Below are 24,578 nucleotides of genomic sequence, written 5' to 3'. Positions count from 1 at the left end.
ATTGGGCATAAAATGGAAGTTCATGAAAGAGGACAGAGAATAAAATTTAAGGATGAAAAATACCAGATGAAAGAAATTTGTTCCAGAAATCTAGCTCAAGAAAAAAAAAGGGGGAGGGCAGGGATTTTCATAAAGGAGATTTGTATTTTATCTGGTTTGATGTATTCTTGGTTTAAATTAATGTTAACCCAAGATCAATATATGGACTTGACGTGGCGTGAAAGTATAAGAAGCAAAGCTAGTTTCTTGGGACTGTTAATAATGTATTTTTTCTCTCCTTCACCTGCAATCTCAGATCTGTCTTTGACATGTCAAGCAAAGCAAGTAGCAAGCGGCCGGCAACAGTCAGTAGTGAATCTTCCAATCACAAAATGGTTTCAGAGGTGCCTCAGGAACGACCAAATGGCAGGGTATGTTTGCTACATCATGCATTGTGGTCTTCCTTATTTTTTTCCTTTTGTGGCTTTGTTCTGATAGGATTGTCCAAATCTTCTGGCTGTCAAGTTGTCCCGTCTGAAAAATAAGGTGCAACTGATCTGCTATTGTGAAATTTAGGGCACTCTATTCTATTTCATAAATATTAGGCATTTTTTTATGCCAAATGTCATAGCCAGCATGTGCCCAAGATTATGAGTTTGATCCACATTTAGTCATGCTTAAAATGGACCCATTAGTACTCAGTCAGACTTAATTCTTCCTTTCAGTGTGCCTGTTCTGATATTTATTTATCAAATGTATACCTCCTTCCAAAGGAGTCTTAAGTGGTTCATAAAAATATAAATCAATTAAAAAGTCAAATTAGAAATAATATAAAGTATATAACAAAAATAAAAACTACAGAATGATGCAAAAACTCAGCAACCATCAGACTTAATATGATAAAGTAGGATTTCATTGTATTACCCACTGCTTGTTTTGCCTTTCCTAACCTTTCTGTTTCATTTCCCAAAGGCATCATCACGTACTTCCAGGAAAGGAATTGCTTTTGGAAAACGTTCTAATTCCATGAAGAGGAATCCCAATGCTGCGGTGACCAAGAATGGTTGGCTCTTCAAGCAGGTAAACCACCTGTCCTTCATTACATCAGGAGATACTCATAGCCCCTAAGCTGTGAGTAAATTTTGAAGGTCCCCAAACCAATTCCTGATTCTGTTGGTAAATTAGATCCCACAATTTAATGCTGTAATTGTTTTGCAAAATGTTTCACACCCACACACATAATTAAATAATTATTTGGGGACTTCTGAGTTCTTTTCTTGACTGTCCAATTTGACAACACAGTTATGATCACCAGTGCATCTTTGGCCCCACCAAACATGACTTTCATCCACTAAAGCTACAGCAAATGCTATTTGGTGTGCTAAAGGTTGCCCATCTTTGTACAAGCTTCTCCTATTTTCTCTCCAACATCACAGTCAGCCTTCATGCTTCAGGACAGTCAAGGAAGTGCTTTTTCACCCATTACTTGCTTTTCCTTACAACTTTATTGAGCAAGAAACTGATTTGAAAGTCGATAGCTTATTTGATCATTCCACCTGTGAGTTCTAGTGCTGCCTTAAGCATGAAAGTCAGCTGGGTGCCTTTGAGCTAGTCACTCTGACTCAGCACCACCCACCTCACAGGATTGTTGTTGTGAGAAAATAGGAGAAAGGAGAAATAAGTGTGTTTACCATCTTTAGTTACCTATGAAGTAATAAAAGCAGGATAAGCCTAATAATAAATAAAATAAAATATATAATAAAATAAAATAATAAAATAAAATAAAGACTTCCAGTTTTGCATGGTAGTGACTGATCATGGGCTTGCAGATTCTCTGCACCCCTGCGGCTAATTTCGCCCTGCCTGGGGACCCTACATTGGGTCTAAATTGCCCTGAAGAGATGACAAAGAAAAAAGAGTGCTCCAGTAATTCTGGAATGGCAGCAGCCATTCCATTCAACTTGGGAAAAGCCTTCTAACCCAACAGGAGAAAGGTTGGCAGTATTTCATCGACCAGCCCAAACTACTAGCAACTGAAGTCCAAAAGCACTAACCAGCACAACTGTGAACAGCGTGCTTGAAACTGGGTGAGGAATTTGATCTTCTCTTTTCTATTCTACATTTAATTTCCTGGAAAAGATCCCCAAGAAGCAAAATGCCTCTGGAAGGAAAGGAGGAGGATTTCCGCCCCACCCTTATACCAACAGAAGCAGCAAATTAATCTTTTTATGGAGGATCAAAATATATGGAAGTGAAATAAATATGAAACCTAAAATTTAAAACTTAAATCTGGATAAATCTAAAATTGTTTGAATGGTTAAGACTCTCATTTTAAACATAATTGTTTATTTTGGAAATTGAAAAACAAATAGTTGCTGATACCTAGTGGTGGATGAAGACTATGGCAGCTATGATTGGCAACCTGGGAAAAGCTAATCTGTGTTTGTGACCTTCAAAGTTTTAACAACAAAGAACAGCTGAGATAAAAAAAGAAACAATAATCTGGGCTGTAGACAAAGAGAGAATGATACATTTCAGGAAAAAAAATCTTTTTTGAACTATTTGGATTACAAAAATCTATTTAATTGGGACTCTAAAGCTATTTGCAGAGAAAAGAAAGGAAGATGAAAAATCAAATTCTTGGCCATCATGGATCAGAGACATGTAGAAAGAACATATCAAGAAAACATAAATACTTCACAGGAGGAGATATATAGTATACTGCAAATAATTCAAACAACAATGACTTTAAACCACAAAGAAATCCAAAATAACTTTGAAAATATAAATCAATCTATTTCTAAGTTAACTCTACAACAAAGAAATTCTCTGAAAACAACAACAAAGAAGGAGCAGATAAAACAGATAAATGAATAAAGAATTGAGAATAAAGACTTAAAGATGGAACTTATCAAAACAAGGAAACATGATTTAACCCTAGTGAGAAAAAAAAATACAAGAATTGGAAAAAACAACTTATCCCTTAAGACTACAAAATAAATCTGAGGACAAGAAAACAGATTGGATAAAATGGACTGTAGAGATGTCAGAAACATCGGAGAGAAAGGAAATGATAAGAGAAGCAGAGAGAAAGTAAAAGAAAAAGATTTTTAACAAACATGGAAAGACAAAAGCCCAGTACAAAGACATTTCACCTGATTTACTTATTATATCTACAGCAATATTTACGAACATACGGAAAAACCTTTTGATTCAGCAAAATACATTGATTAAGAAAGATACTGGGCAAAGCAAAACGACTAAAGTGGAAACCAAGAAAATAGATGATGGGATTTACCAGAGAGACTACTTAAAAAAGAAACGTGTTTGAATATGGTTAAAGAAATAGAAAAGTTTTGGAATATATATGTCATTCTAAGAGGGATGAATTCCCTAAATAATATAGTATGCTTTTTTCCTTTTTTGTTTTCTTTCTTGATATGAGTAATATAAAAAAGCTGAAATGACTTAGATAAAGGAAATGTTTTAGATACTTAAATGTGCTTGAATTTAAGAAAATTATAATGGATAAAATGTTTTGAATAAGAGTTAAAGGACTAGATGACTAGATGTATTAAATGGAATGTTTAAAGATTAAACATATTTTTAATTGTGGTTAAAAAGAATAAGAAATTTAGGAAATAAATATATATTAGCTTAGGAGGGATATATATTTTCAGTAGTATGTTACTTTTTATGTTTCTTTACTCTTGCTCTCCCTTCTTTTTTTTCATTGTTCTATCTATTCCTTAAGAAATGTAAAAGTGTGAGATGGTTCATATGGAAAAATAGAGTTAATTTTTTAAATGTAATTAATTTTTGAGAAAATCTTAACTAGTAAGAATACCTAGAATTTGGTGGGAGAAACAAATTAAAATAAGGACTGTAACAGGATCTATGATAAGGTAACCAGAATGATTGGACAGAAAAGAAATATTATATTGATGTGATTATTATTTTTAGGAATATTGGGAAAAATATATATTTAATTGTTATCTATCAAAACAATAAGAATTCTATTAACTCAATTTTGCAAAAGGGGATATTTTGGGAAAAGAGGAAATAGGATATCAACAGATATCATCCTAGCATCCAAAAACAAAACAAAAACCCCCTCCCATCACTTACAAATATCTGCTCACATGGTAAGGCTTCTAAAATGGCCCAAAAGAAAGGTAACCCTACAATGTCAACTTCCAGGCACCAAGTTCTGTCCTTCCCACCAACACACTCCATAGGCAGTTATCAGCACTGTCCTAAAGCCTAACTGTGGAAACCCAAGAACCTCTCATCCCATTATCTCCTTGTAGATTCCTAGGTGTTTCCCTGTGAAGATTGCCCAACATTTATCAGCATTTATCATAGACTTCCTATTACTGCTTCAAGCCTTATCCCAGTGTGAAGAATCTGTAAAGTACCTAACAGTAGAGCAGTATTTATAATAATTATAATTTCAGTTAGACAATATCAGAAACAGGAGCAGTCTTTCAAGAGGGATCTTTGCATCATCCAATCTGTTTTGTGTCTAAACTCAGTCTTTTGGCCAAAGTGTCAGAGAGAGACTGTTCAGTTGGAAGGAGGAGTCAAGAAAGTAATCAGTCTGGAATCATTACATAACCCCAAAACTAACTTGGAAAAGAAGGCACCATCAAACAAGCCATCAAGAGCTACTGAGTATAACAGAGGAATCCAAAATTTTTGATTACTTCATAACATATTTTTGACAACCATCTGGGTTGCAAAGCCTCACTAACCACGCTTTCCAAATGGATCAAATCATGCATTGGGCTACCCTATGAGACACAGAATAAGGGTGCCCCACAGGACAAATGGGCAACTAATAAGCTCCTGGGAGATGTCGATAGAGTGGGCTTGTGGTTCTCCATGTTCAATTGCATTAAAGCTAAGCAAGAGTATTCCTCTCCCCCCAATATGTGAGGGAAGCTCTGATGTGTTCCACAATAGGGTGCCTTGGCTTCACTGTAGGAAAATGATACATTGAAATTGGATAAGTTACAATATCTAAAGTGGAGAGAGTCCACGTACCTATTACAGGAAGGAGGAAATATTTACAGAAAATTGCACATCACAAACCCCTTATTTCTTCTTTCTCTTTTTGCTGAGATTTCTTTCTGACCTGTCATTCTGAGACTGGGGATCAAAGTATTCCCTCTCACAGGAAGTAACTTTAGAACTAATTTAGACACTGCTTCCACAGCAGGTGGGCAGTATATATTCTATTCTAGAAGATGGATCTTCTTGGTAAATCCAGCATATCAGTTCTTGTCATATACTATCTAGAAATTCTATTACTTTGTCTGACCTTAGCCTGTTATGCCAGTTTCTCAGGATGCTTTTTCAATCTATGCTGTATGTAATATACAGATTATGACATTTATTTGCTTTCAACAACTCTTTACAGGCCAGCTCTGGAGTCAAGCAATGGAATAAGCGCTGGTTTGTATTGGTGGATCGCTGCCTTTTTTACTACAAAGGTATGAGGAGATGCAAGTTTAAAATTAAATATTAAAATTGTATTTAATTTAATTATATTTTAAAATATAAAGATATGAGGAAACTCCCAGATGCCAAACATAGTTGGAAAGCAATGATGCATTCATTTTCTGTAACTCTTATCAAACTAGATTTTCACCTTCATACCCGCTATTGAGGAACAGTATTCCTTTCATAGGAGAGACTAGTTTTGTTTTTTTTTATCTATAAGGGATACAATATTTTCATGGTTTAGGAGAGATAGGAAAGGCAGTATTTCTTCACAAAGTATGTACTTGAGAAATGTCATTCTATACTATGAGATGTAATAATTGCTGCCAACTGGATGGTTGTAAAGGAGACAACCCCACTGCTTTGATGGTAGTTATAGAGGACAGCCTACAATTCTATAGTTAAATAACCCATGGCCCACTGAGTCACTATTTCAGAGATATTTGCTTACTTAAATAGAAAAACAATATGACCATGGGTGGGCAAAAAAGCAGTGGAACAGGAGCAACTTGCAACTTCCTGCTAGCTTCCCCATTGACTTTGCTTGTGGGAAGGTAGCCAGGAACATTGGAAGTTATGATAACAGGACCTCAGTGATGTGACGACTGCAGGACAGCATGGTGACACTGCAGCGGCCACACTTTGCCAGTGCAAGTGGTATGAAGATCCTTGAAATTTCAATCCCACAAAAGTAATGGGCCTGGATGCATTCTTTAAGTTAGCCCACTGGAGGTTCCTTGATTCAAAAATAGTTGCCCTATGATGCACTATTTCTGCCAATTGTGGATTACAAATAGACATACAGGAGAGTTTAAAAGTGTTACTGAATTTATGTCCCAGCTGGCTGCCTGTTACCTAGCTGGCCACTGTGAGGATAGAATGCTGGATGTGATGGTCCTTTGATCTGCTTTAGTAAGATTCTTATGTTTTTGTAATATTGTTTTGTAATAATAAAAATGTACTGTTAACTCTTTCTGACCAAACAATATAATTTTCTAGCAACACATAGGAAGAATTTCTCACATGAATGATGACCCTTCCTTCCTTCCTTCCTTCCTTCCTTCCTTCCTTCCTTCCTTCCTTCCTTCCTTCCTTCCTTCCTTCCTTCCTTCCTTCCCCAGCAAGTCTTTAGCTATTTTACCTAGCAATTAATTTTCCATTTTGCAATACTACAATTGAATGGCTGAATCCATAAGATCAAAGATTCAAGGTGCTAGACTTGCTCTTCCAGAAGTCTCCTGAATCTTCTCACTCTGTCCTCACCTCCACTTTGAGGGAGCTTGATAATTTAGAATCTGTGCTGCCTTTCTGGCAATTAAACGATAAAAATATTTTAAAAGGAAATATTTTTAATAGTGCCACTTGTTCCTATGTTGCACAGGGATGGCAAGAAGTTTCAGCCTTTTCTTCCACCCATCGGAGATAAATTAATCTCACAGGAGATAAGCAAAATAAATAAAATAAAATACCTTTTAAACTTTAAATATAGTATTCAAAATAAAAGCATTCACTTTTGGAGGAGATAAATGCCGCCTGATTAAAAGAAAAATACAAAAGGATTGTGATGCTTGGAGCCAACTACAAAAGGATTCTAGTCTGCTGCAAATAGGAGTGTCTCTTGCAGAGTCTCAATTTACTACTGAGCTCAAGAAAATTATAAATTCGAACAATATCTTCATAGTCTGAAAAATAGGATAAAGGCTGAAATTAGAATTTCTTCACTAATAATAGATATTTTTTGTATGTGGCATGATATTTCTAGTAGTTGGTCTAGGAATTTAATTACCGTATATTCCGGCGTATAGGGCGACCCGGCGTATAAGACAACCCCCGAGTTCGACACCGGGTTGCAAGACGATCGACGCCGAGTCGCAAGACGATCGACGCCAAGTCGCATGCCTAGAAAGTCGTCTTATATGCCGGAAACTACCGGTATTTCCGGCATATAAGACGATCGACGCCAAGTTGCATGCCTAGAAAGTTGTCTTATACGCTGGAAACTACGTTATTTCCAGCATATAAGACGATCGACGCTGAGTCGCATGCCTAGAAAGTCGTCTTATATGCCAGAAACTACCTTATTTCCGGTGTATAAGACGACTCGGCGTATAAGACGACCCCCGAGTTTGGAGGCTGTTTTGACACTCTCAAAAGTCGTCTTATACATCAGAATATACAGTAGTTCTCTAAAACAGATGATTTAGATATTGTTGTTGCCCTTTCACAAACATGGGATTAATTTATTGTATGTCATCAAATAGAAATTAAATATTCTCTGTAATATCCTGTTAGTCGTTCTTTCCTTTGGACTTACTGGAATGATTAAGATCTGACAGTGAAGATGCATGCATGACATTGCAGCACATATATATTTATTTAATTTATACACAACTTTCTACTCTGGCAGATACTCCAATGAAGCAGACTCCATGTCACCCACTACCAATGCAACTCTTTTATTTTTCCATACTCTGCCTGCCAAATTGTGAGCCCACCAATATCAGTATGTCCTGTAACCATTGGTTCCCACAGTCCTGCTGTCTGGGCCTTCTCTCTGGTAGCAGATGGAAAAGATGATGGGCATGAATAATTAACTAGACAGTATTGTGAAGTGTAACTGTAACTGATATGCATACAGGGATATGTGAACGCTTCTTGGTCTGAATTGGAAAGATAAACAAGCATGAATGCATCAGGGCAAGGGGGCATCTTTCATAGGTAGATAAATAGTTAGGCACAGCTTTTCCATCCCACTCCCTCTGTAATGATTGGTTTCAAGTCTTCCTTCCTTCCTTCCTTCCTTCCTTCCTTCCTTCCTTCCTTCCTTCCTGCCTGCCTGCCTGCCTGCCTGCCTGCCTGCCTGCCTGCAAGGAAATTACCCTATGTTCCTGGTTGTTTCTTAGTTCCAAAGGTGATGAAGTAGATGGATGTCCATTTTAACAATTGTTAACTAAGATAAAGGAATATTGTCCAATTCTTTGTCCCTCCCTTCTTCTTTCATGTAGATGAGAAGGAGGAAAACATCTTGGGCAGCATCCCACTTCTCAGTTTTCGAGTGGCAGCTGTACAGCCATCGGATAACATCAGCAGGAAATACACCTTTAAGGTCAGTAAAGAGTGGAAGTGCTCCTAGTATAGTGTTCATGGATGTATAAATATACTTTGTTGTGCTAGTAGAAATGTATCTTAGGCTAACAGCACTACCTGAACTGGACCCAGTAGAAACTTTATTTAGATGGGAAACAGCTTTATATCACACATTTAAAAACGTGTTAGATTCTGAAAGCATACATTTGTACCTGCATGTATGATGTCAATGTACAAGTATACTCTACGAGCTCCTAAATTCTATGAGATTTAGCTCCAAATTCATTCTATCCCCCTTTCATTTGATGGATATTAATTCCTATGAGTCTAAATATAGTCAAATAGATCATGTAATGTTTATTGAATAAATCTGGAGTATTGAAAGATCTTGTGGGGGTAATTAGGAAATATGTGTTCATTTAGGGATATTTGAAGATTGTTTCATATGAAAAAAAAATTGCAATATGTTCTTTCTTTTCTCTCTTCTCCTTATTTTTCTTTTTGTCTATTCACTATCTTTTTTTTTACTTTTTCCTAAGTTGGTATTGCTTTTATGCTGTAAAAAATTCTTAATAAAAATATTTTTTAACAAATCTCTAGTACACTCAATGAAAATTAATTAGATTTAAGTAATTGCACATCTACATATTACATATCCCTTACCTTTTCTCATTGCCATCCTGCCATTATATTGTTCACTAACTCCTTTCTACTCATTGAAACCACTCACTCTTGATGTTTCAAAACTGTGCTCTGTAATATTTGTTCCCTTTTTAATGATGAAGGTTTTGATTGGAAACCATTGATACATTGGTTTTCTTTGTAAATCTTCCTACATGTCTAATAGTGGTATAGAAGAAAAGAATTGTATTTAAAAGGGGTATGGGGACTCCTAATGAAGCTCATAAGCATTTAAACATGCTTTTCAGGACAACTTGGCAGATTTTGAGTGATAGGAATCCAGGAACTCTTTTTCTGGCACAACTTTTCCCACCAAGTTTCACTGATACCATTGCATTAGACAAGATTTCAGAGTCTATAAATATATACCGAATATCTTAGAGAAGAGTATCATATTTCCAGATCATATGAAGCTTATGAAGTAAATTTTAGAATTCAGTAGAAATTATTCTGAAGTAATGTGCCTAGATTTTCAATATTTGTTTGTAAGAAAACAAAAGGAAATGAAAGTACAGTTTTGATCTTCTCCAAACTTCATATTGATGGCAAGATACTCAAAATTTATATTCTGTGCTCACAATTCATGTTCAGAAAAAAATATAATGGTATAATAGACTATTCACATAGACAATCTACATGTGCTAAATAGGTAGATGCACAAATATAATTTTTGACTTCATCCTACATTTTCTAGAAATTTTATTTTACATCATGTCCTATTGCTGCAATAATTGAACCTACATTTTCCTCTCGCACTTTGAGACAACTGGCTGAGGGCTGTTCCATGGGCTGAGATGCAAAGGAATAGTTTTCCCAAGTTCAGTGAAAACCAAGCTGACCATTCAGTTTAAAGCTCAGAAAGCACTAAGTATGAGCCCAATTCTGCTTCAACTACCCATTCACAGTGACCACCTTTCCTCTTGGTGTGCTTTGCCTTGCTGATATTCCTCCCCATTGAATTGCTTATTGGGTGTGGCTGATCTGTTCTCTGTCTTCCCTGTTTTTCTGTGTGAGGATCCCCTGGACAGGAGATCTCTTCTGATTACTGATCTGCAATACATCACCCAGCCACCAAATAGGTAGTGTTTTCCTTCTGTTTCCAAATGCATGCGTGCATGCCAGAAAGGAAAAATGAAGTGCCAATGGTAAAAAGTATCCTGCATGCTTTATTCACCTGCAATCATTCTCTAAGGAAATTGTGGTTGGGGAAATTTTGAATCCCTTTGTCTAATGAAATACCTAGAAGTATTTTTAAACCATAGAGAATACTGGAAACACAGAGCTATGTAAGCAAATCCCACTGAGGATATAGATCTTGAACTCATTACTATTATATGATTTGTACATAAATAAATGTTCATGTTATGGGTTTCACTCAGTGATTTGTGGAAGATAATATCTAGCTCAACAAAGTGAAAATCAAAAAGGCATGTAGTAGTCAATGAGTGGCAATTATTTGTGAGACAAAACTGATGGGAAAATATAAACAAAAATTAAATTATGTTATTCATTCTCTACTGTGAATATTTAATGTACATAATAAAATACATAATATATGAGCCCAATTGTGTTTGTTATATTGATTAATAAGTTTCATTAAAACATCTGGATTTTTTTTCAGGATCATTGAGACACCACAAATGAGCTGGTTAAATTCAGACAAAGTATTTGAACATAGCAAATTCTAGAAATACTTTGATCTAGATTTGTAGCCTCTTAGGATAGTTCTAAATCAAATGTGATTGCTTCTATTACTATTCTTAATATACATTCTTATTCTTTTTGTTTAGTTATTGTAAGAGCTAGTTTAGTTATTAGTTATATTATCAGTTTCAAAAATAATCTTTCCTTTGTGGGTTTTCTATCTGAAAATCTTCAGCTTTTACATATCAAAACTCAGGAATGAAGTACATAAAAGGCTCTGTGTGTGATTTCCTAGACTCTGTTACATTTTAACCTGATGAAGAAATGGTTCATGCTGAGGGAATGGGGGAAAATAAACAGAATATCATGCACTGCACAGCTGAGATCAGTCAATTTTGTCTATGTCCCAAATGCTGAGATAGCATTGCTAGGGAAGGTTGAGTACTCCTGTTAGTGATTTCTCTAAATCAACAACTATGCTGATGTAATCTTATTAAAAGTCTGCAAGGAAATGGAATGTGAGTACTTCTCTATAGACAGTTCCTAGCATTGATATTCAAAGATCACTCTACCACTAAATCTATCCCTCTTTAATTTATCCCTCTGATAAGAAAAAAGGTGGCAGAAATTATGGGATAACACTGAAGTGTTACAGGTGGGAAGATCACTCTATCTGGAATGCTGTAAATGAAGATGTTTAGAAAAAATAGAGAAGTTTGAGAGATCTTTCTTCCTTGCCTGTTTTAGGAAGAGATATTGAATGTCTAGGAACTATTCCTAAAACATTAAATCTATATCATCTGAAGTTTAATGTTGATTTATGTTAACTGTCTCATTATTTTAATTCAGATCAATAAGCATAACAAGCCACTTGGCAGTAGCTTTTGTTCTCCCTACCATAAATTGATTATCAAGGAGTTTCACCAAGATAATCTGAATTGAACCAGTTTTTTGCATGCTGTTCCACTTAAACATTTTAATTTATGCATGTCCTGCAAGGGGAGAGCTTTCATCCAATACCCAAAAGTTTCTACGTAGTGCTGGAGGGCCAGAGGTGATGTCTCTGTGTTAGAATTAGTGGAGCTGGTTTGTGCCAAAATTTTAAAGAGGATAATCTTCCATTTAAAGGATAGTCATAATTACTCTTCTGTTTCAAAGCACTGTCTATTTGAACAAGTTCAAACCTTGTTTAAAGATAAGAGCTGACAATCATGAAATAAAAAATTGGTGAAATTATAATGTTCCTAAGGGAAAGAAGACAAAATTGATTGGTGGTGAGTAAATTCTCTAGACACTCACTGGGATCTTTTTATCTCCCCTTCTCTCTTTATATTCTTTGTTTCTGCAGGTAACTGTATGCTGGATGGAAGAAATGCCACGAAATCACAAGAAGTCATTCTCTCCTCAGGCTGAACATGCTGGCATCCGGACCTATTTCTTCAGTGCTGAGAACAATGAAGAACAAGAATCCTGGATTCAAGCCATGGGCGAGGCTGCTCGGGTTCAAATCCCACCTACTCAAAGGTCAGCTGTTCAAAAGATGGGTGGAAGTGGTTTAGAACTGGTTGTAGACATTTCATCCTGCTGAACACAACGTATAAGGTGTTACATCTATTGTCAAGTTATTTCAGATGAACTTGAAAGATGCTAGCAGCATAGCTAGTAAAATACTAACATATTCATCGTCTCATAAGGCATTACTCAAAAGTCATTCTATAGCTATAAGATTCTTTCTTCAGTGGAATTAGAATAAATATAGCCTTAAGGCAATGTGAATAATGGTAGGTTCATGAGAAGGTTCCATCAATAATTTGCAAGAGGATGATCAGAACCCACAATAATCTGGAATCCTAAACTATGGTAATGAATGCTCTTTTCAACTTGTGGATTCTTCTCAGGCACGAAAAGACTGATTGTGAGAACATTCCTCCTAGCAAAAATCATCATCAGCATCACCAGCGCAGTATTCTTACCAGGGAGCTTGCCAAAGCTGAGTTGGAAGCAAAAACCAGAGGAGAAGGTGATGGACGTGGTTCCGAGAAGATTGAAAGAAAACTAGAACGTGTTGCAAATAAGAAAGAGGCACTGGTGAAAACCAATGGCATTGCCAATCAAGATACACCCTCGGAGCCTGGAAGCCCTTATCCTGAAGCAGCTCGTGTGCCAGTTGGAGTGGAGAGAACCCCACAGCCAAATGGTTGGCAGTATTCATCCCCAACTCGTCCTGGCAGCATGGCCTTTCCACAGCATGATGGCGATACTGTTATCTCTCGTCGGAGCTTTGCACCTCGCACTAATCCAGAAAAGATTGCTCAAAGAAAAAGCTCCATGACCCAGTTGCAACAGTGGGTCAATTTGCGCCGTGGAGTTCCACCACCTGAAGATCTCCATAGGTGAGTTGTTTGAACACAAGACACAAATAAGACATATAAGTTTTTTTTTAAAAAAACTTTTTTTAGAAACAGCTCATTAAATACTAAAAAAGAAGGTATATTGTAGACTTAAATCAGTATCAAAGGTCATGAAAAATGTTGGTATCTTATATGTAGTACCATTCCCTCTTCCCTGAATAATTGCCCCTGACTTTTAATATACGAGGCTGTAACAATTTCAGTTTCTTTTCTGACAAAAAAGCTCATCATCGACTCTCGGTGTCTTGGAATACATTATTTAAAAAATGCACAATTGTTTTGTATTTAGTATTCTTGCACCCAGAAAAGCAGGAAAAGTCTTTGGTATTATGATCATGGAATGAAGTAATTATTATTTTTTAATTATTTTTGTATTTTTTTAAAAAAAAATCTGTTTATCAGCTGCTCCTCTTAGAAAGTTTTCAGAGTACCCTTTAGGAATAAACACATCTAACAATATAAATACCCAGTGAGAGAAAATAAATACTAGCAAAAAAAGCTCAAAGAGATGAATATCTTTCCACTCTTAAGTTTACTTTTTGACATATGGACAATGAACTTCACTGATTTGGGGCAGTTCAGATCCGAATCTACAGATCAGAGTTTTAGCACAAGTACCAAAGCCGCTTTTATCCTAGCTGAACCTTAGAAACTTTTACATGCTATTTATCATAACCTGATACGTGTATGTATACTCTGCTACTCAAGGAGGCAGCTCACATGCAGGAGAGGACACATGGAGTGTTTCACAACTTTAATTATGAAGAGTAAAAAAATTAAGAAACACAAGCAAACAATATAGTGGAACAAATGTAAATTTGCAGCTTCTCCCAGTCTTACACACAGAAATATGCGAAAAATATATCAGTGCTGTTCAGCAGATGGTAGTCTAAGGTAATAGTGATAGAAAATCCTAAAACCAAATGTTTTCCTTTTTTGTTTCTTTTGGGACTTGTAGCCCCAACAGATTCTTCCCAATGTCTCGGAGAGTACCTGATTATTACCCTCCCTATTCACCCCAATACTCGGAGGATTACCAGTACTATCCACCTGGTGTGCGTCCTGACAGTATCTGCTCTATGCCTGCCTATGAACGTGTGAGCCCTCAGTGGGCTGTGGAGGACAAGCGCCACGCCTTCCGCAACAACAGCACATTCCAGCTGAGGGAGTGGAAAGAACAGCCTGGCTATAGCAGGCAAGATGTGCCCATCTGGATCCCAGGCCCCACACCGCAGCCAGTGTACTATGATGAAATGGACGTTGCCTCAGGGTCCCTGCGCAGGATGTCCCTTCAGCCTCGTTCACGATCAGTCCCCCGCTCACCAAGTCAAGGCTCCTACAATAGAACCAGAGTCTACTCTCCAGTAAGGTCACCCAGTGCCCATTTTGAACGAATGCCTTCTCGGAGTGAGGAGATATATGCTGAGCCAACGAGTTACATGATGAGACGCTCTGTCAGTTCCCCAAAGGTAATGTTCCTTTGAAACTTTCCTCCTCCAAATAGCTCTGCCATCTTTCAGTAGATACCCAGCAAAGTGAGGGTGGGGGAGGGGGTATAAATGATTTTAATAACAACCCTATCTCTGTAATTTATGTATTGTTTATGCTGTATAGAGGAGATTACTGGGGAGGGAAGATGTTGTTGAATGTGAAGGAGATTTATTGATCAGTCAGGTCACAAGAGACATCTAATTAAGAATTGGAGCAATGGCAGGAATGAGCAAAGTGTCATTTCTAAGCAATACTTAGAGAAGCTGACCTTAAATAACATTCTCTGTTATCAACTGATTATTCCTCAATCTCAGATATGTTAAGGTTGCTCTAGACCAGAGGTGGGGAACTCTGGCCCCTTTATGACTTGTGGCTGGCTCAGGAATTCTGGGAGTTGAAATCCACAAATCATAAAAGGGCCAGAGTTGCCCTGTACTAGACAGTCAGAAGCAGGAGCATTTCAGCCGGCAAATGCGCTAGCACCATCTGTTCTTAATTCTACATAACTCAGAAATAAATGTAAGGGATTTGAGCTGAGCCCTAATTCAAGTTAAATATAAGGTATAAAGCTCCAGCAGCTGAAATATGGTGCCCAAGTGGCAAGTTAAGGCTGAGGGAAAGTGTCATGTTAGCTGAATTGAGAGGGTAGTAGATTAGACAAGTTTTTGATCTGAGACGAAGTGTTCATCTTTGTGGTTACACCCTGTGGCTTGATAAGTGTGATTTGCAGAACAAATTAGAGAGTGTCAATGGAAGAGAAGAGGGAATCATCCCAGGAACAAAGTAGTATTACAATATAGATTTCAAACTAGCTCTGCTTATAAAACCAACCTTCTTGTCTTGTGTCCAGTCTTCAGTTTCAAGGAGTTTCTATAGATGATCACCACTTTAGTTAATGGACTTTGATATTTTTTTCTTCCAATAGGAAGGTCATTGTTATTACTAGATTGTTAACATAAGAAAAATATCTAGTAATAATACTGTGATATAATTATCTCACACACATTCCTTTTGTTTGCCCAGTATGATTACCTTGGTGATAGAAAGCCTGTTCCTGCAGGAATGTTTCCCTTCAACTATCCAGCATCCCCTACAGTCCATGATAAAATGGTAAGCCACAATACTGTCCATTCTTTCACCAGTGAAAGTGTTTTTATTTCCTAACCCTATTATTTAATTCAGAACTGGAATAATTGTCTTAGCAGCAAAGTTGTTGGTTGGTTATGAGGGTTAGTTATGAGACCAGCCTGGAGGCATCATGACTGTGTGAACAGGTGAAAATTTTAATCATTAGCCTGACTGCTGATGATTGGTTGACCATAGTTTGTATGTATTTTCAAAGAGCAAAGAAGGAATTGAGCATGTGATTTTTAGAGAAGGAAAAAAAATCCTATGCACATACTCAGTCCTCATTTATTCATTCAGTTGACATCAGCGCTGCATTAACATTACCACCCAGGAACAGTTGCAAGGAGAGATAGAATGCAAAGTCCAATATGTATAGAGAGAGTGAAGATGACTTTGATGGACATACCCAAGCTCTGTTACCAAAGTGACAAGGGGCAAAACATTGTCAAAGTCCAGAACTTCCATATAACATTTGGAAATGGCACAAACACCTTCCTAATTCATTGACTGTAAGAGAGAGGAGGAAATGGAATATATCTTAGATATCTCCATCAAAATTATCTTTTGTATTTTAGGAAGGAATGGGCCACCTGTTTAACAATGATTATTGAGATGTATCATTTCTTACTTCTACCTCAAAGTGGAGGAAAAATTGCAATTAAGTCACAGATCGCATAGCAAGCTGCCTGCATGTTGAAGATAACGGCTCCACCAACGGCTTTCATTATATGAGCTGTTTATTCTTGCTGCTCACTTCAACCAAGCATTTGCCTTGTTTTCATGGTTGGTCCAGTCCTATGGGTGATCTCTAGATGGAAAATACTGTTTTATTTCCTGTGACAAATGGCACCTTCCCAATGGCTGAATGCCCATAAAAAAAATTTCTAGGAATGTACTTCTGGTATTGTATATGGGATACCATTCAGGAATCAGGATTGGGAATGCAAAAAGTGAAGAATACTAGTCCTTTTTAATTCTCTGTTGTCATTTTCTCTTATCACAAAAATAATTAGGGAGTCAAAAACAGAAGAGGAAAAATACATGGTAAAATCTCTGTTTCCCCTTATTGGCTAATTTTATATGCTGTTTTTCCTTGGTCATTCTAATTCTCTGTTTGGTTATTCCACTGCGGGGGAGGCTCCATGTGGTGGGGGCAACAAACACTGTGACTGGGACTCTGCCAAATGAAAGTGCCAACTTCATTGCTCCATGCCACGTTTTTTTGACCCTACCTGACACCTGAAAGCAACCAGTAAATCCTGGACTGGATTTAAGGTGCTTGTTGCACGCAGCTTCTTCCCTCACTACCCCTGCCTTTTCACCAGCTATGCTCAAAAGCAGATGCATGCGGCTGAACTAAAAATGCAGTGAGATGAGTGTGGTATCACTAAGCAGGTCAGGAACATTCTTTCTGATCACAGATGCTCTGTTTCCAACCTCAGCCTTTTTTTTCCCCCTCTGACAAGGGCCATATTCTTGTAATGACTCTGAAGCTGCATGACCGCAGTGGATTGTACAGAAGCATGTTGTAGTGGAGCCACACACTTTTTTTCCTGTTGTCCAGTAGATCTGGGCATGATGGGTCAGTTCAGAGTTCATCATATGTAAACACCATTGTACCTGCTGAGCAGAAACAGAGGAAAGAGACATTTGACCACAGCTCTTTGCTTTCAAAGCTACTTCTCTTGTCTTATCTGCAAAGATGTTGATCTTGGCAGCAAATGTAGCCTCAACAGCAAGAGTAGAGGAATTGCTTTTGAGGTCCTGGATTCAATTAACAACACATGTGGACTCAGAAAACTGTCTTTTGAGGGGGAAGGAGTAAAGACCTATGTTGTAATATAACTTGATCAAATGATATGACTTGATAGCCTGCCAAACCCAGGCCATATTAAACAAGATAGAGTGATCTGAATTAGATTAATGTGGCCACTCTGTTAACGCTCAGCCATACAATAAGATGCCAAGCAAGGCTTGGGGACAGAGCATTGATGATAGTTCAGGGCTATCAGGATCTCTGGGAGTCCCTGAAATAAATGTTAGATTATTTCCTGATCTGAGAAGATTGCTGAACAACTATTATCCACTTATCTTCTCTCTTTAAAAGTGCTTGGAAGTCTGTGAATGTTCCCTTTGCTGTATGGGGAAAGCTCTTTGCCTGTCTCTAGTTAAGCTGCACCTAACTGCTTTTGCTTCTTCTTTGTGTTCGTTGTTTTTGTATGTTTGTGTTTCCATTTTGCCGCATGCCTAATGGCTCCTGATAGGATGAACTTTTAGACCTTCAGTTGCAAAGAAACCTAGAGTATTTGGACCAACAGGTAGGCTGAGCTGGCTGTGTTCCTTCCCCCTCTCCCCACTCCACTACTCCCCACACATTCAGCTTTGACCCTGCCAAACCCATCTCCCTCCTGTCCTGTTATCAGACCTGTGTCCTCCTCCCTTTTCTGCTCCTCCTTCCCTTTCCCTAATATCTCTTGATGCTATGCTAGCACTACTGGTTCTCAGTTTGTGTCAGCCTTCCTTGTGTGAGGGCAATAAATAAATATATAAAAATAAATAAATGTTTCATTTTGGGAGACTAAAAAAAATACATTATTTGTCTAGAGATCTGTAGATTTCATATGCTGGAAGACATGTTTCTTTAATGCATACCTGGTTACAGAATGTTTACATAATATTCCAACTAGATTTTCTAGGAGAATTCTGCCGAAACATTCACATGGGTGGAAGAATGTGATGTTCTTGTCAAATATGTAGTTGGGAGGTAGCCAAAGGGTGTACGTGAGTGTTGAGCTTTTCCTTGCATAATCATCTCTTGGAGGGAAGACATTATGAGGAGTGACTCTCACTGAATATTTTTTAAAATATTATTAAGAGAGCATCTTGTCCTCAAGAAGTTGCTGGGGAATTTCTTTTTTCCCTAGATGATGATTTTTAAAATCATCCCCTCGGTTTCTCTGCCCATAAATCTGGTAGAGAATTTCAAAAAGCCATTTTTAAACACCACAGACATTGCTTTGAAATGTTTTTCTCCTTTGAATGAAATGTTGAAAGCCAATTCTTTCTCAGTTGAACTGGTAAAAAAAATGTAGGAAAATTTCTCTATCTTAGTACTTTTACTTTTCATTTGACCTATACATGGATACATTCTTCCTCCCCTCAGAAGATTGGCTTTTTAAAATTTATTATTGTCCTAGGGACACACCTCCCCACTGAGACCAAAGCTAGGTGTTTATTTGGATTTCCTACCTACAAATCTGCCTAGCAAGAGGTATATTTAATGGCAGGGTTTAGCTCTGACCATTGCCCCAATTGTCCTAGAGCTTCCAGTTTAAGACCCTGTGGAAGAAAAATGGTAGAGGAATATCTAACCCAGTCACTGCTAGGGGTCCTTGGTGCTCCCTGAGCTTGGTTTTCTTGAAGATATTTAATTACCAAACTATGTAACATCATCAGTGCAGTGATGATGTTATCTAATTTGATAATGAAATCTTTGTAAGAAAACCATCAAACTCAAAGAGTACTAAGGTCCTCACATTTCAGCCCTAAGCTACAAATATTCTCTTCTGTCGGTACAGTCACTTCTGTCTTTGCTAGTGGGTGCATAAAATCTAGCACTGGCTGTGCTTTCAGTGGTTTCTCTCTGATGCGAATAGCTACAGACGTTGGTTAAAGTTCTCACTCATGCAGCTCAACAAGTATTTCCTGAATGCCTGTTTCTTGAAGCAGTTTATGTTTGGCAGATCCAGGCGGTAAAACTTTCCTTGGATTGTACTGCTGTGGGGAAGAAAGTTCACTTGAGGTCTGAAAGAATATTTAGGAAATCTTGCACCATCTTGAGATGTTTGCATTCTCTTGGGACTAATATTTTGTCTTAGCATTCTGAACTACACAAAGGGAGGGAGGGTTTTGTTTATTCGTATATTTGTTTGTTTTTGCAATATGAACTGTCACAATCTTGGTGTTCACTTTTAATACTGGTTTAACAAATGGATGTATATGTAATAGAAAAAAATGACTTTTCACCCAAAAGCTGAAGTACTACAGTCCAGAATTCTAGCAACCCATTTTATCAAATTAGGAACAAACAGCTGAGGTGCATTAAAAAATCACTTACTCTAGAACAGGCATGTCAAACTTGTGATGTTACATGATGTCGCGCGACGTATTGGAGCTTTTTCGCCATTGCTGGCAGTAGGGTAGGCGCGGCTCTGGTATGATGAAACCGGCCCATGGGCTGGCAGTTTGACATCCCTGCTCTAGAACCTGTAAGCAGTATAGAAGTCTAAACATACAAAGAGAGGACTCTGAATAGACTCTGAATTTTCCTATAATGATACTGTTGAGTTAAAAGACTTTAAAACATGGTGACTGTGAATAATAAGCATAGAAAGTTATTTCCAGGCTGAATCTTTGAGCAGCCATAGATCTCTTCTAATTTTAGAATGACTGCAATTTTGGATACCTGTCAATGTTTGAGGAACAGTGTAAAAATAAGAGGGGGGCTCTTGTAATAAAAGAAAATCCTAGGTTCACCTCCAACCAACCCTGAAAATAAGATGCATACATTTATTTTCATTTACTTCAAAGCAACTGTGAGAGATGTATACTATTTTCTGGATTAACACTGCAACACACACACACAAACACACAAAATGTCAGGAGGATAAATTTCAGTTTCCCCATCCCCTAAACTGTCTCAATAAATATTTGTTTTAAAAAAGAAAGAAAGAAGATTAGAAATCTAATATTGAATGTTCTTTCAAGGAATGAATTTACATTTAACATTTAAATCCAGATTCACTAACATGCACTACCAAAATTTAGGTAACTGTATAGCACAATGATATGCTAATATAAATAACTTTCTGAAAATTTTGAGGTGGTCTGCATGTATTAAGGTAAAGCAAGACTAAAAACAGATTATATAATTGTAAATCATTTGCATATTAGGAAAATATTTATTATTATGCCTGAGCAGGGGGTTGGACTAGATGACCTCCAAGGTCCCTTCCAACTTTACTACTATTACTATATTAAAAATGTTTGCAGAAATGCATATAATGGAGAAAAATATGTAGAAAACCACAATCCAGCAGGTGAAAATCTTTAAAGATGTCTATATATTAAGAAAAATGCACACACATTCCTGTGATATATATATTTTTAAAATTACAATTTAAATGCAGGAGCAGGACATAATAAAGTTAAGAATGTAAATGAACATTACAGATTAAGTGAAAATGAACTTTACAAAGTCACCCATCCTTAGTAATGCCCACCTGGTTCCTTAGAGACACTAATGAATCTAAATTATTTTTATTCCTTCATCTTTCTGTCTCATTGTTGTCATTTATCAGACATTGGATTTTCTACTTGTTCCTACAGCTTCATGCATAACAATTTCTTCATTGCCAATAACCTTAGCTATTGGCAAGAAACATCGATCCTGCATCATTGTACTTCATCTCCCTCAATCAGAATTACTTGAAGAGAGCTCCAAGCATATTGAATGAACTCTAAGCTATATCAGAATCATCATGCAATGCCACAAATAACCCAACTAGAATTAGCTGCTATATTTGTTTGTCTCAACAGGCACTAAGCAAATTGATTTGTACAGTTTGAACTAAAGAACTAAACATGTACAGAGTATGAAATCTAATCCATGCCTTCTCTATCAGGCCATGAACATTCATGTCATATTGTCCTCATACAAATTTCCAATTTAATTAATGACATCATAATACTTAAGGCAAGTTCATAAGTCTTATCTTCAGTGTGATGCTGTTGTCAGGGGAATTTATTCCCCAGTTATTGCCAAGTCCTGCTACAGTTGCCAGTGCCAGGCCACAGCCCAGTGGGAATGGGGCCAGGGAAATGGTGGGCAAGTGTGCATCCCCTCTTCTCCCCATTACCACCACTTCCGCCAGTCCACTGAACTGGAAAGGTTGGAGATCGTTGTCCTATAGCACTGAGTTGTCTCTGGATTCTTCAGCTTTGCAAAGTCTTTAGTCCCAACAGATTTATTAGGACACATGCTTTCGTAAAGTGGATTGGAATATCCTATTTATTAATCTTTCAGTCGCTCAAAATTCTCTGCAGTTTAAATGTAAGCAGCATGAATTGATCAAATATTGCATGCAGAAAATCGAGGCAAATAGAATAAAATACTTAAGATTACATTTCTGTACCCATGTGTATGCTACCAGAATATATGGTACATGTATGAGAAAGGGGTGCTGTGGCCAAGCGATTAAGACACTGGGTTTGTCAACCGAAAGATTTGCAGTTTGGGACCTAGGTCCCACATGACAGAGTGAGCTTCCATTACTTGCCCCAACTCCTGCCAACCTAGCAGTTCCAAAGCATGTAAATAGGCACCATTTCAGTGGGAAGGTAATAGTGTTCTGGGTGCTTTCAGCATATAGTCATGCTGGCCACATGACTATGGAAGCATCTTCAGACACTTCTGACTCTTCAGCTGTGAATTAGAAAAGAGTATCATCCCCTAGAGCAGCGGTTCTCAACCTGTGGGTCGGGACCCCATTTGGGGTCGAATGACCATTTCACGGGGGTCGCCAAACAACGCAGTCTGCCATTTCCCCCCCCCCCTTTTTCCTTAGCTGTGCTACTCCCTTTTATTCTATTGGCTTTTGAAAGCCAATAGAATATACTCTCTTGAATAGAGTCTAATTCTATTGGCTTTCAAAAGCCAATAGGAATTGTTCAGGCTGTCTCTGCCCTGCTGAGCCCGCCAAAAGTCCCATTCTGCTACACTTCGGCTGGCGCAGGGGGCGGCACCACGCATGTGCGGTGCTCCCGGGCAGGGAAAGCCCTCGACTTACAACCAGTTGGGTAGTCCTCGACTAAGGATTGGTTGGGTAGTCCTCGACTTATGACCGGTTGGGGGGTCACAGCATTAAAAAGGTTGAGAACCACTGCCCTAGAGTCAGACATGACTGGCAGGGGAAAGCTGTACCTTTGTATGTATGCAAAGGAACGGGTGAATTCAAATATGGTCACCACATAAAAAGGCTATCTGCCCACATTTAACTTTGGTAACTAATACATCAAGCAGATAATCTAAAGAACTTTCCCTACAACTTAAATTTGAGATTCAGTAGTATTCTCAGCATATTACATGGCGTTAAGGCACAATTGCTGACCAATTCCCTCTGAAAAACACCAGACAAAATCAAAGCCTTTTGAGAAAATGTTGGCAGACAATTTCAGCTAGTAATACAATGGCTGGCTGATACTAGCCTGAAAAATGCCTGCATGAATCAGTGCTGGTTCTAAAACCGATCTCATTGTGGCTTCAGCATCAGAGTCCACCATTATACAATAATTTGGAAGATGTGAGTGCCTAGGTTGGACTGAAACCAAACTACTTGGTTACTATTTATGGTAGTGGCATTCTGCCCTTCTTGTCTTCATTTTTGTTTTCTAAACCTTGCAACTTTGCAAACCCCTTTGAAGTTTTCCATCTTCTTCCACTTTGGACCATAGAAGAAAGATTCTACCATAATCACCTAGTGCATTCTGCTCCCATTTTTTTTGTCATGCCCTGGTGATTTGTTTTTCTAAGTGTGACTGATTCAGAACCTCTGTTTATGTTCCTTGTGAGCATATAGAATATATGATGTAATCCTGTTGACTTTTCTTGAAGAATGAAGATTTATTCAAATATATTCTTAGCTATCCTTGAGGTTTTGTGTAAGCAATGATTGTTTTATTATATAAGGTTTCTTCTATAAAAACCTATATTTAGAAGGAATTAAAAAATGAGAAAGAAACAACCCTACATAAGTATCTCCTCTTCCTCCAGGATCAGTCTAAATAACCTATACTACCATATGCAGTAGGATGTGCACAAATAAAGCTTTCTAAATGAACAAAAATCTGTAGCTCAGGTTTGAACTGTGGATTTCTTGGTACTCTCTGAGCTTGGTTGTTTGCTAAATAACATCATCAGTGAGAGACTTTCTGCATCTCAATGCTCAAGATTTAAATAATCTGTTCTTTTAAAACATTTATTTCTGAGAGGCAATGTAGTAACTAGTCAGGCCTGAATAAAAGTCTACCCATCAATTTAAAGCTGATTTGCATGGTTAAGGAAGCATATGGGCTACTCCCTATTTTGGAGCAGTCTAAGGTTTTTTTCCCAATGGAAAATTGAATAGGCAAAGGGAACTGGAGGTACGATATAGTGCAGGGGTAGTCAACCTTGGCTCTTTTATGGCTCAGGAATTCTGGGAGTTGAAGTCCATGAGTCATAAAAGAGCCAAGGTTGACTACCCCTTATATAGTGCATAAGATTGAGAGAGAGCTAGTCATGATTAGCAGCAGTCTTCCTTTGCTTTTTTTTTCAGAATAGAAGCAAATTATTTCCTATAGCAACACCTGTTTGTTTGTTTGTTTGTTTGTTTGTTTGTTTGAGAAGTAAAATGCTGCTCCCAAAGTAAAATACTGAAGGGTAGAAATGGGAGCTGCATGCATACCATTTGAACAACCCCTTTCCTGTTGAAATTTTCCTTTTGTGCACTATTTCTGTAACATAGTCTTTGCCCACCAAGTTCTTATTAGACCCACAGAGGAAACAGATTGCTCTATAGTTTCCCAAAGACCTTTGACTGAAGCAATTCCATG

At 37.6% G+C, this 24,578-nt stretch overlaps 1 protein-coding gene across 12 annotated transcripts in view; it reads left to right on the top strand.

Annotated features, from left to right (window-relative positions):
* Positions 1–24,578, top strand: part of PLEKHA6 (pleckstrin homology domain containing A6) — a 182,034-nt gene that overhangs the window by 121,279 nt on the left and 36,177 nt on the right. For 10 of the 12 annotated variants that reach the window (XM_039340845.1, XM_039340836.1, XM_039340768.1 and 7 more), the window contains 8 exons: positions 296–410; positions 952–1,059; positions 5,402–5,474; positions 8,490–8,590; positions 12,245–12,420; positions 12,795–13,289; positions 14,266–14,776; positions 15,822–15,908. In XM_039340845.1, coding sequence (XP_039196779.1) covers positions 309–410; positions 952–1,059; positions 5,402–5,474; positions 8,490–8,590; positions 12,245–12,420; positions 12,795–13,289; positions 14,266–14,776; positions 15,822–15,908 — 1,653 coding nt within the window. In that variant the 5' untranslated portion in view covers positions 296–308. The remainder of the gene's footprint in view (positions 1–295; positions 411–951; positions 1,060–5,401; positions 5,475–8,489; positions 8,591–12,244; positions 12,421–12,794; positions 13,290–14,265; positions 14,777–15,821; positions 15,909–24,578) is intronic. The other 2 variants (XM_039340872.1, XM_039340778.1) reach the window with 1 other exon arrangement.

This window comes from Crotalus tigris, unplaced genomic scaffold (genome assembly GCF_016545835.1).
Source record: "Crotalus tigris isolate CLP2741 ecotype Arizona unplaced genomic scaffold, ASM1654583v1 scf7180000017550.10884619, whole genome shotgun sequence".
NCBI lineage: Eukaryota > Metazoa > Chordata > Lepidosauria > Squamata > Viperidae > Crotalus > Crotalus tigris.
The sequence above is the reverse complement of the archived record's forward strand: the minus strand, read 5'-3'. Positions and strand labels throughout refer to the sequence as shown.